Source organism: Perca fluviatilis, chromosome 23 (assembly GCF_010015445.1).
Source record: "Perca fluviatilis chromosome 23, GENO_Pfluv_1.0, whole genome shotgun sequence".
Classification (NCBI taxonomy): Eukaryota; Metazoa; Chordata; class Actinopteri; order Perciformes; family Percidae; genus Perca; species Perca fluviatilis.
The window spans coordinates 5662065-5675085 of NC_053134.1; the positions used below are offsets into that span (position 1 = coordinate 5662065).

Below are 13021 nucleotides of genomic sequence, written 5' to 3' on the forward strand. Positions count from 1 at the left end.
GACAGCTTCTGAATAAGGGCTGTGTATTTCTATGTGGTTTAAACGTTTTATACTTTCACAGTATTTATATATAGCACCTCGACCTGCTTTATAATAAAAAATAAGACATGGAAATCTCCCTTTTTACAATATGGGACCTAACTGTCTTAGTTTGAGTTGTATTTGTTTGCACAATCATGCAGAAGATGTAGAAGGTAACATAAAATATAGCATTGCTGTGAAAACCTTTACAAAAGCTATGAAAAACAGCTTTGGTTTTAAGCTTGGTGGAAATGTATTTTTTAGACAACCAATGGGTTTTAAATTGGATGAAAGATCTTTCAGAGAATTTTCTGGAACCATAAAGTGGTTTACCCTGGACAGAGACAATTAGTGCGCCACAATAACAGAAAGCAATATCCACAAGACAGAAAGACACATACAAATATAAGTAAAGTAAAGTAATTTTAACCAAACAAGAGAACACATTCCCTAAAGACAGAACCCCTACATCTAATTGAAAGTTGATATACAGTATACCCCCAGAACTTCATTTTCAACACAGTGGCCTCTAAAACAGCCTTTAGGCCATCACAGGAACACAGTGTGAGAGCCACACTAACACAAATCCTCTCCTTACAGCAGAGATGGCTTTCCATACCGAATTTACAGACCGATACCCCTAAAGCTGGCAATTTCTATATACACTTACGCGACACATCAGGAAACAGACATATAACGCTGACCCTAAAAGTGGATTTTTGATGGTAAAGATGTGGCAGCGGATCTCTTCAGGATGCCAGTAAATCCACACTGTAGGACTGAGCTGAACGCACATTTTATTCCTGGCATTTTATTGCAAAACAACAAACCCTACATACAAAATATACCGTATCTGCAGTTTTTTTTTCCCCACTCAGCTGTTGACATGTTATCTGCCGTTTGTACGAGCTGTGACGACGAGCAGAGACACTTGATGAATGTACGTATGCCTGCAGTCCACTGCGCTGCATGTGTGCACGACTGCACGTTTTGTGCATGCTTGCATGCGTGAGTGAGTTCTGGACAAGAAGCATGCGCCCTGTTAACGCTGTGGTTGTGCGTGAGGATTAGGCTGCAGAACCACTACAGTAAACTTCCAGGCCCTCTTAACAGGACACAGATGCTTACATGCCGCTCACACTGGCTATGTTTCCACATCTGGAATGCATATGCAATGGAGGTGAAGTGCTTGCACCCTTTTCACCGCAGAGCTTCAACACTTATCTTCCCAAAACACACGCGTCTGTCCACGCGCTTGGAACGCTGACTGGAGCTACGGCGTCTCTTGTCGTCGGCGACGAATAAAGGCGAGTAAACACTTTCACCAGCGAGGCCCGTACGGAGATGAGAACGGCACGCGAGCTCGCACGAGGCAAAGCGCGACTGTGTTTGGAGGACAATCATAGGCAAACGGATACAAGCGTGCACACACACACAGACGCACACACACACACACACATCACTGCCGTCGAGGCCTGTGGTCTACTTAAGATGGCTGAAAACCAATCCAATGAAACCAAAGTCAATGGCTGGGCTGTTTTATTGCTCCACTTTCCCTTTTGTTATTCTCGGAAGGAGCGAGAAGGAGCATTATCTTAAGAGGCAAAAAGAAAACAAAGCCAAATCCCGAGCTTGGTTAGCTGACAACACTAATACCACGCTATAAAGCTCAGCAAGAGAGGAAGGGGAGGGGAAAAGAGAGATATGGAGAGAGAGAGAGAGAGAGAGAGACTGGGAGGGAGGGAAGAAAAAAAACCATCCAGACCTTTGAACGCGAGCCATCCATCTTTTGCAGAAAGAGCCGAGGCGCTCTGCAGAAACGCCCAATTCTTTAAAGGACTTAAAGGACATGTCAAATAAAAACGCCCGAACCGGAGAAGGAGTCAACGAGCCAAAGCAGTGCTAACAGTCCTCGAGGGCGACGACCGCTCCTCGCTAAGCTGGCCGATAAATCGCGGTGGGCCCTGGCGCCGAGGGAGCCCCGAGGGTGGCGGCTGATAGGGTGGGTGGAAGGTGTGGAGGGAAGGAAGGGATGGAAGGAGCGGGGCTGGCGGGAGTTACTGTCCCTATCACCGGGCTGATGTTAAGGCGCACAAACGGCAACGACGGTACTGGACGAGCCTTGGCGGTCGCTGGGTTCAGACTGCAGCACATCGTCCCTTCGTCCTCGGACACACACACACACACACACACACACACACACACACACAACACACAGAGCTTATGTGTGTGCGAAGGCAAAATGGCAGAGAGAGAAAGAATAGCTGGAGACAATCCCTCATTGTTGGCTGTTTATGTGAGGCCTGCGGGGACTGAACGAGTGCACCGGGGGAGACGATACAATAGCCAGTGTCAGAGGAGCTCCTCCCTCGGCCAGTACACTGGCCGCCCTGTGCTCCCCCCACCTTTCACTCCGCCCGCTAAGACAATGAATAGGGTGACACTTGCAGCCACGCGGCGTACGAAGCGCAGAACTGGCTCGTGGAGATTACACGCTCCGTCTTTTCCCGAAGGTGGTTGGGAGTCGGTGACTTTCCTCACTACAAAGGAATGAGCGCTTCTTCCATCGCCCCCATGGCCAAGACTGACAAGGTGTTATTGCAAGCAGACAGAGCTTTAGCGTGTGTGTGTGTGTGTGTGTGTGTGTGTGTAGATGTTTGCGCGAGTGTGTGAAGCTCAGCAGGAGAGTGTCCTGGGGCTTGGATTAAGTCGTTGAGTGGATCCACTCCTGCCACAGCCTCTCCATCTCCCTCCCGCTTTCCCTCTTCTTCCTCTTCTTTTTCCACCTCTCCCTCTCAATTTGAGCCAATTGTTTGCCTTAATGGCTTAACTATTGCTTCCATCACTCCGCTCTCCCTGCAGCACAGGGCCGTGACTGAGGACTGATCTACACCGTGTGTGTACATATACGTGTGTGTGTGTGTGTGTGTGTGTGTGTGTGTGTGTGCTCAGCCAGACTGCAAAGAATAAAAGTGTCTGTATAGGTCTTTAAAGCAGCTGCCAAGGGCCGTTATTCCCTCAACTCGCACTCCCATTAGACAGCAGGCTCGCTCATCCAAACCACAGCTGACCATGAAATCTCATGTATTTATTCATTCATCATCTTCATTTTACACTCACAGCTCTTCAGACCTCGCCTTTATTAAAAGGGATTGGTCAACGTTTTGGCAAACGCACTAATTGGCTTTCTTTCGACAGCGAAGTGAGAAGATCCAATATCGTCTGGTTAGCTTAGCTTAGCATACACACTGGAGGCACGGGGGAAACAAATAGAACGACAAGTCTCTCTCCAAAGTCTTCCAAAGCCTCGTAACCAACATCACTACAGTAACCAAGCTACTGTAAAATCAATATATAATGCATACAACAAGACAGGAATCAGATTTCTCTCTGACCCCTGCCCTCACTTTGGAAGCATGTCTTTTGGACAGACAGCGCAGTGAGAGGACAGGCGCTGTATTGAGAGAGCACCAAATAGTCAAAAGTTTAGCTGTGACAACTTATTTAGACCTATTGAGGCTGCTACGTGTCAGTTTTAGTATAACTAGGACGCACCAAATCCAGATTTTTGGGGTTCGGCCGAATACCGAATCCACTGGTTAAGATTCTGCCAAATCCGAAACCGAATACCGAATCCTAGTCCACAGCGTTTTGGCTGCTGTCTGTAGATTCCTTCACACACAACTCGTATTCTTTCGGATGTTTCATACGCAAATCTTTTAACAGCGGCGATGTTGGGTATTGTTTAGGGTCCTCGCCACCACGAGACAAATCGCCATTGCAAATTGAACATGTAGCTGGACTTGAATGGCCTTCTTTTAACTGAAAGTACTGCCAAACAACAACTTTTTCTGCTCACGAGTTCCATTTTCACTTTCTCACAGCCTACTGCATTGAACGCTCCACCTACGTAAACAACGTCCCGTAATCAACGGCGCCGGCGTTGCGTCGACCAGCGTAGCGAGCGTAGTGCAAGCGTAGGGTTCGGTGGAAAAAAATTCTAAGGTTCGGTAGAAACCGAAGCCCATCAAAAAGCCCAATATTCGGCCGAATCCTGGATTCGGTGCATCTCTGACTAGGATTGAACCAAGTTACGGTATTTTGAAAACAAGGACGCACCACTAAATGTATAAAAAACTTTAATCTTGAACAGCAGTTTCCCAGTCTAAAGTATTTGTCATGCACATGTAAAAAGAAAGCTGATGTGAACAATCTGAGCCTGTCAGTGGCGAAAACTTTGCCCTGTATGATTACATTGCAGCCCGGTTCGCAGCTGCCGGTTACAGCGTTCTCGGTCAATACTGGACCAATTTCAAAGATTTCTGTTCACATTAGTCACTCAGACACCAACGTAGGCGTGCTGCATGACACGAGAAACGCATGCGATATGCTATAACATTAAATATCGCGATAATGATACTCCTTGCGATAAATAAACAGATATTAAAGTGTTCTCAGTTCTGCTTCTTTCAGTATTCTGCTGAAATACAACAAACTGCTTGTGGAATTTTTAAACAAATGAAAAGAAATCATTTCCAACATTCTTTTATTGAATTGGATATAAAAGGCAGCTCTAAAAAGGAGTGACAGTTACATTTTAAAGTGCAGTTTTCTACCAATATAAAATCTCTGAGTGTCTTTTGGGATATTTTGCAGCCTATTGGGATATGTTCATTGACGATGACGATAAAAAAAAAAAAAAACGATATATTGTGCAGCCCTACACCAATGCATGGGAAAACAGGGTCCAGGTTGAAAACTGTTAAGTGCATATAAACTGTCACTGTCAAACATGTATGGTCAGTATTTCAAGTAGACGGTATAAGGAAAATAAGGGCTAGTCTAAGTCTCCATAGATGAAGAGTAAACAGGGACACCGATGAGCAACCTGGAATACATTAACGGCCTGCTATCCCCTCTGTTTGCCTTGCTAACAGCTGGACTCCAACAGGCAGCCAGATAGGAATATGCTACAAAAAAACAGACAGTGGGAGAGAGACAGAGAGGACGAGCGACGTAGGTAAGAGTGGGAACTAAAAGAGAGCGAAAGAGTGCTGGAGACGAATGCAGACGAGCCAGGGCCAGGTCCAGGTCCAGGAGTAAGCACAGCTCAGAGCTCAGCACGAAAACCAGGCACACGTACATACACGCAGACACACACACGGGCTACAGTCGAGGCTGGCTGGGTTGATCCCCCTGCTGTTTATCCCTTCTGTTTCTGCTCTAAAACACACATCCTCTCTGACTCCCTTAACCCCTCAATCGCAGCGCGCACACGTGCCACCAAACAGCCCTCACACACACACACACACACACACACACACACACACACACACACACACACACACACACACACACACTTCAGTCTGTTCGTGGAAGGGCCGAGCTGTCACACACTTCTTCTCATTGGAAGCGTGTTTGCAGTGTGTGTAACGGTCCCACAGGGGAACTAATCTCGTTGACAAGCAGAGTGAGAAACATCAGTTCCCCCCCGAGGGAGCAGGGCAGCCAAGGTCAGCTAAACACACAGACACACACACACCCCTAGACACACACACGTACCGACATGTTAATACACACACGCAGACCTGGGCAGTCACATCTCCTCACACCTTGACAGATTCTTCCACAACTTTCACACAGACACAAAACGTGGACGATGCTGACACAGAGGCACAGATAACTCAAGGACTGAGCGCTAATTTAATTTTGTATCATGACGTGCTAAAAGACATGTGAGCTCACGTTTTACAATATGGGACCTTTAAGGGGCGCTTCTCCTCAACATGATAAAGAAGACAAAACACACACCGACTAACTTGAACCACCGTGCCCACGAGCAGAGACGTACAGCCCACTAGAAAAACACACACACAATTCAATCCATAGTCCTGAATATCTTCTGCCGCTGTATCAAACTGTAAACAAGATTAGCAAGTTCACCACAACACACCATGAGAGACATGCTCCCCCCCCCCCCAACCCCTGAATCCCACTCTGTAACTGATTTTGTCATCGGCGGGGCGAGGCGGATTAGTGACTCAAACTAAATGAGTGGCGTACTGTATCGACTGATTTATTTGGAACGCTTCTAGTTTCTCCTGTAAGTGACTTACAGCGAGGTAAACTGGCTCCCGGGGGCCCTGTTCCGAGCCAAACGAGGGAGTGTGATATTGCCTGTGATTCACTTGAACTTTACAATAAGCAATATTCCGCCCCCACCCTGGGTACAGCACTGTGACAGCTGCCGCCGGAACGCGCTGTATACAGCACATTTCACACATTCATTATCAAGGTTTCTGTGCTGTCGGTGGGGCGCGAGGGTGGGGGGGCATAGAGAGGGAGGACAGCTTTGATGGAGCTAGCATCTATGAATGACCGTGACCGGCTGAAAGAAAGAAAGAAACTGGCTCTATGTGAGGCTGTGTGTTTGCCTTCATGTGTGTGTGTGTGTGTGTGTGTGTGTGTGTGTGTTTTTTTTTTTGCATTTGCATTTGCGGTTGCCATGGAGACGTGACAGTGCACGCGACGCGAGGAAACGATCACATAAATGTCACAGTGGCTAATGAAGCTGCACCGGTGCCCCGACGCTCAGCTAGCTCTGTGCTAACGAGCTACCGCTAATGAGAGGAGACACACACACACACACACACACACACACACACACACACACACACACACACACACAGTATGAAGAAAACCCAGTGATGCATGACACACATGGATACAAGTGAAATGCGTCTCATTTTGCTCGTTCCTCACGTCTCACATTTTCCTGCGTGTATGAAAACACTGGAGGAGCCGGCACTGTTCCTTTCAGAAATAAAGATGCTGCAGTCGCTGGCCTGTGCAGCGTTGGGATCTGTGGCAAGTTAAGCTCTCTTTATATGGCTACTTGAATTAAACTGAACATTGATGACAATGTAAAACCTTTGCTCCGCAGGAAACAATATCGATATATAGATATATAATAGATATTGTTTCCTGCGGAGCAAAGGTTTTACACGCTCTTTAGAATTGGCCTACATGAATGAAAACTGCCATTCTTATTGGACAAAACATAGGTATTGTTCTTCACCTTAATGTTTTGTGTTTTTATGCTGACCTGTTGTCTGTGAAGTTGTTGTTGTCGAAAAAAGGACCCCTGAATAAAGTCTTTTGTATATTGTCTTATTTGACCTTATCTCAGTGCAGATACGGTTGAAAAAGCTCCGGAATAAGTGAACCTTAAGTTACGAATATCTTATCATAAATATGTGCTCACAAGGTCAAGAATGAATCCCTGCACTCATGTATATGAATAGCTTTCATTTTTTTTGCATTTGAAATTAATTATCTAAAAATAATTGAGAATATTTAATGTTTTTTTTTCCAATATATAAAAATAAAGAAACAAGAGAAGAACAGATGAAAAAATTAAAATCTGCAAAAAGATTCTAATTTGATAAGCCGACTCAAGCTATTCAGATCTGATAAGACAGACTCTCAACTCTATCCGTGGTATAAACCGTTTTTTTTTTTTTTTTTTTTTTGTTATTTGGTATCAATTCCTTTGAGAGATAATCAGCAGCTCAAGTTACGTTTCCCCCTTCACATTCCGAGTAAGCATAACTCAAGCAGCTCTTCATCACAAGAGGACCTTGCAGTGAAAAGTGTCCACTTGCAGCTGAAAACACAACAACATTTTGGGATCAAATTTGTGTGTGAATAATCTGAAAAAGATCTTTTTTTTGAATACACTGGAACCCCCCCCCCCAAAAAAAAAATAAAAATAAATAAATAAATGAGTCTTGTATGTGAATAACTGCAAATGCATCACGGCTGAGAGCTCAAAAGAAGAACTCAACACATTATTGGCATTTGAATATATCTATTCAAGCTGAAGGTTTTTGTTGACTCCATTTAAAAAACATAAACAGCATGTTTGTGTGAGGAGTTTCTTTCAAAGCCATTACAAATCTTACTCCACGTTTTATGGCCTGTTTATGTGCCTACGTTATTTAGGTTGCAAAAAGAAACTTGAACTGGTGCGTGCGTCATCCTCTCCTCCCGTACACACTGCAGACTTGCGTTTCATGGACTGCCCGAGAGCCTCGAGAAGAACACCCGTCGCATGTGGAGGAGTGGATTCACTTAGAGCGGGTGACACATTATAGTATTTTATAGCAGGGGTGAACTCCGAACTGTAGAGTAGAGCTACATGTACTGTATATCTACAGTAGCACATCTAAATCGACTGAAGATCTTTTGAACCAAAAAAAGCCGTGGAATATAGTATATATTAAAGCGCCCATATTATGCTCAGGTTCATAATTGTATTTTAAGGTTGTACCAGAATAGGTTTACATGGTTTAATTTTCAAAAAACACCATATTTTTGTTGTACTGCACAGCTCTCTCTCACTGCTGCAGATCCTCTTTTCACCTGGTCTCTGTTTTAGCTACAGAGTGAGACCTCTTTTCTTCTTCTGTACTATCTTTGATTGCACTCGCACATGCGCAGTAGCTCAGATGTAGATCATGTCAGCTAGCTAGCTCTAGAGACAGTAAAAGAAAGGCTGTTTCTCCAACTTCAGTCAGTTACAAGGCAGGATTAGCTGGGAGACTTCTTCTAAACGAGGGCGCACATGTAAGTAGTTCTTTTGTAGATTATGGTGAGCTTGTGTGTGTTGTAGCAGTGCTTTGCTATTGAGAACGAGGTAGCATGCTAACGCTAACGCTAGCATGCTAACGGTTGTGGTTAGTCAGCTCGTTTCGGCTTGTGACGTAGAAAGCCGTGCAGATTTTGAACAGCTCACTAGGAGACTGAAGGCAGGACTCATTCAGAAACCGTATCTCACTCAAAACAGCATGGATGGGTTTTTATCAAAGTTTGTATGCGTGTGGAAGCACCAGAGACACAAAAGAACACCCCAAATCCCAGAAAAAGTGATTTTTTTCATAATATGGGCACTTTAAAGTGCTTGTGCGAGTCCTAGTTCTTTTACTATAAACCATGTTTACTTTACATTTTTGCTTCAAAATCTTCTATTCCCGATACAACATAGCATGTTTTCTGGTAATTCAATAACTAAATAGTCTATATGAAATAGCCACACGGTAAAGCCTATGTTTGTATACGCCAATGTGAATTACAAACCTGCAAATGAAAAGTAGGGCTGCACGATATGAGGAAAATATCAAATTGCGATTATTTGAAATTGATATTGCGATACGATTCACGATATTGGAGGAAATTATCATTTTTGTATAATTATTCTCATTTTCATTGAAAATATTAAAATTAAATTACATTAAAATGATTATAGTGTGATTCCTGCGAGGATCGGTACCGAAACAAAGATTTTTTGCTTCAGTCTGTAGGATACGATTTGTAGGACGGGACGTCTCTGCAGCACCACAATACTTCATTTAGAATGGTTTGACACATATTTTGGATTTGACAAATATTGCGCCCCCCTGCAATTTGGATACTGCACTAGTCCATATTAATTGTGCAGCCCTAATAAAAAGTATAAAGAACTTATGTGCCAAATGAACATAACGTGCAACAGAACGTACAGTAAATATTGCCGTAACTACTGATATGGAAAAATACAGCTGAAATCTGTCAATTTATCAATTAGTCCACAGCTGACACAAGTATTCATTAACAGATAAGTTCTTGTCTTATATGACAGCATTTGTTGGTTGGTCATAAAAAAAGAACTATTTTGAATATCTTTAAGTCTTTTTTCACATTTTGTATATAATCAGAAGATTTTGCGTAACTATCGGTTGGTAGTTGCAGCCCTAAATTAGTCAGTTGACACAGATGTCATTTTCAACAATTGATAATCGATAATTAAAACAAATGCACCTTTAACTCGGGTCTCTTCATTCTTCAAATGAACTTTTATCGGGGGTTAAACTCAACCTTGACAATATGAAATGTTTTTCCCAAATATCCAATAAATGAATAAATGTAAAAATGTGATCTGGTCACCCAAAAATCCATAGGTTTGTGTCCGATGGGAGCACGAATGTGGCCAACAGACATGTTTGTACAACTAGGGGATAAGGAGATTTTTCTCATTGGAAAATCAAAAGCCTGGCTCAACGGTGGCGCTGTAGGAAAGCTCAAAAGGTCGCTAGAATCAATAGCATTCTTCCTCTTGGGGGTGTGAAGGAGCTAAGCAAATTTCAAGCACATCTGGTTTTCAAGCCTACAAATGGACAGATGGAGGTGATCACATGAAATAAAAATAAAAATGTTTCCACATGGGGAACATTTCTCATCAACCAACCCCGGCTCGAGGTCTGAATGTTTTTATGTATTTATTGTGGGGCGAGAAATAACTGTATTTTGGTAAAACTTGCTTTAGTTTGTCCCACTTCTTCCTCCTTCTACTTCGCCTGTGCAGTTCCTCGAATTATCTCCCCAAAATTATGCTTTCTAGCTTACGTCAGCATGACTTGGAGTTCTATCTGTGTGTGTGTGTGTGTGTGTGTGTGTGTGTGTGTGCGCACACGTGATAAAGGAAAGGAAGGGGAAAGGAATTAGAGCATCTTAAAGCCTCAACACCAGATTGGTCAAATCCAGGCAGCAGCAGCAGCAAAATTCCACCCTAATCTTTAGCACACTTCCTCTCTTCTTCACCCCCCGCCTCCTCTCCGTGTCTTGTTGCTATGGGAACAGCAGTGTCGGAGGGGCATGGGGTGAGGGTAGCTGGGGGGTACTGGGTGTTGGGTAGGCGGGTGTCTCTTTGGATGACAGTGCTACAATGCGCACACACACACACACACACACACACACACACACACACACACACACACACACACTATCCACGTTGACTCTCTTTTGTTTTTTTCCTCTCTTCTCCTCTTAGCTCGCGATTGGAAAAAGCCTTCAGCCGTCCCCCCCCCTTTCTCCTCCTTCATCACCTCCCGTTTCCCCTCACTCAGTCTCTCATGTTTGCGGGGCCTAATGAGAAGCAGCTTGTTTGTGGTGTGAGTCTGCGTGTGCGCCTGTGCGTCCGTGTGCGACCGTGTGATGAAATGGCAACGGCTCTGATTGTCTGGCATCTAGCTGTGGCTGCATTCTGCCAAAAGTCATCATCTGACTCGCCGATGGGGATGATGGCCCATTTGACTAATGCTCCTCCGCAAAACGGGCCAACAATGCCGAAGAAAGAGTGGACAGGGCGGGTTGGGCGGGTGGGGGTTGGTTCAGGACCATATCAGATTGGTACCGGTTCAATTCAACCGACCCAGATTTGGAAAGCCGATCAAAAGAAGTCACCAGGGCCTTTCGAGCATCCTTTGGCCGAGTGTCTTTGCGCGTGTGTTTTATAGCAAATCCTCGATATTCTGTACCCGTACAACATGTAACACCTCCACCACTGTGCCACGCTTGAACAATAACCCCCCCCCCCCTCGGTGTGTTCACGCACATCAGTTGTGACACCTGTAAAAGGGGACGACTGAGCAACAAAAAAAAAACACAGGGTAGAGACAGAAAATGGCGTGATAAGGGCACTGGGGAGAGACAAAGAGAAACACTCAGGGAGAGAAATAGAGAGGAGAGAAAAGGAGGCCAGTCGCCAGCGACAAAACACTACTGATTTAACAACACGAGTGCATTTGTTGAACTGGCTTCGGCACAATTGCGTCCCATTGTGAGTAAACCTGTAAGCCATTTGCAGCACAAAGGTTACAAAAGCCTGGATATCACCTCTATTAGCACTTGGCTGATGTATGACGCCAATAAAAACGACAAAACACACGTGGGGTGCCAAACTTGCAGGTGTGCCCGTTCTTCAAGAGCTCTCAGTGTGTTCCTGGGGGCCAGGACAGGCAGAAACCGCCTCTGACACTTTAATAAAGCACCATTAATGTGCTCACACACACACACACACAACCTCAGAGGGGAAGGAGTGGTAGTCACGGTGAAAGCGAAGAGAAGTTGAACACGGTGGCGACAGACAGCCGGAATAAACCTACTTATCGGGCAGCATGGGCGGGCAGTCATCAGACAAGGAAAAAAAAAAGCCCACAACTCACTGAGGAGTTACTTTTCTCTGCGAGGACACATCTGCAAGCTCTTGTTTTTACCGTAATTTTCCTCGTAGATCATTTCATGGTGGTTGCAACCGAGTGCGATTGTGTGTTTGACCTCAGACTCCCTTTAAGTACACAATACAACTAGGGCACTTTGTGCACATTCTTCAGTGTGGCGTCACAAACACAACAGCGCACATCCAGGCGACTATCCAGCGTTACCCTGATGTGATACATGTGAACGAAGGCACGCTTTGCCAAGCCCATCTACTCCTCTCTTCTCGTTTTCCCCTTCATCCCTTGTTTTCTTTCTCTTCCTCCCATTAGTTTTCATTTTGTAACCCCCTTCACTTTTGGCATGGGACTTAAAATATGTTGCAGTATCAAGACAGACCTCAGTGAATTTGAATCTGACGGACATATGACACGAGTCAAGTTTATTGTTTGGTCAGAACAAGTAAAAGTCAAGTCTCAAGTCTGGTTGAGACAAGTGTCAAGTCAAGAAAGGTGAAAGTCAAGCCTCAAGTCTTGTCAAGTCTCAGGTCCTAGAGGGCAGGTCCAAGTCTCAAGTTTGGTCATAATAGGTGTCAAGTGTCTAGACTAGGGCTGTCAATCGATTAAAAAAAATTAACTAATTAATCGCACAATTTGCTGTAGTTAATCGCGATTAATCGCGTTTTTAAAAAGCTTGTAGTAATGGATATTTAAATGCTAAATCACTTAACTTTACAATTATGAAGAGAAAACAAACAAGGAAAGGTTCTGCTAAGTTCAGAATGTTTAATATCTTTCAGAACAACAGCAGCAACAATTTGGCTTATTTAGTCCTGCTGAAGGCTGCTGAAACGGCTAGAAACTGTCTGACTTGAGAGCAGATTTTTTTCACTACCCCCAATATTAGCCACATACCTAATATACCATATTCTGAATAATATACCATATTCTGAATAATATACAAATAT

General features: G+C 44.3%; 1 protein-coding gene across 23 annotated transcripts in view; it reads right to left on the reverse strand.

Moving 5' to 3' along the window:
• celf2 (cugbp, Elav-like family member 2) overlaps positions 1 to 13021 on the reverse strand; it is a 237799-nt gene that overhangs the window by 109571 nt on the left and 115207 nt on the right. Inside the window, exon 1 of one of the 23 annotated variants that reach the window (XM_039791625.1) lies at positions 1787 to 1890. The exons of the other annotated variants lie outside the window; for them this stretch is intronic. Coding sequence (XP_039647559.1) covers positions 1787 to 1872 — 86 coding nt within the window. The 5' untranslated portion in view covers positions 1873 to 1890. Of the gene's footprint in view, positions 1 to 1786; positions 1891 to 13021 lie in introns of those variants that run through there. 23 annotated transcript variants of the gene reach the window in all.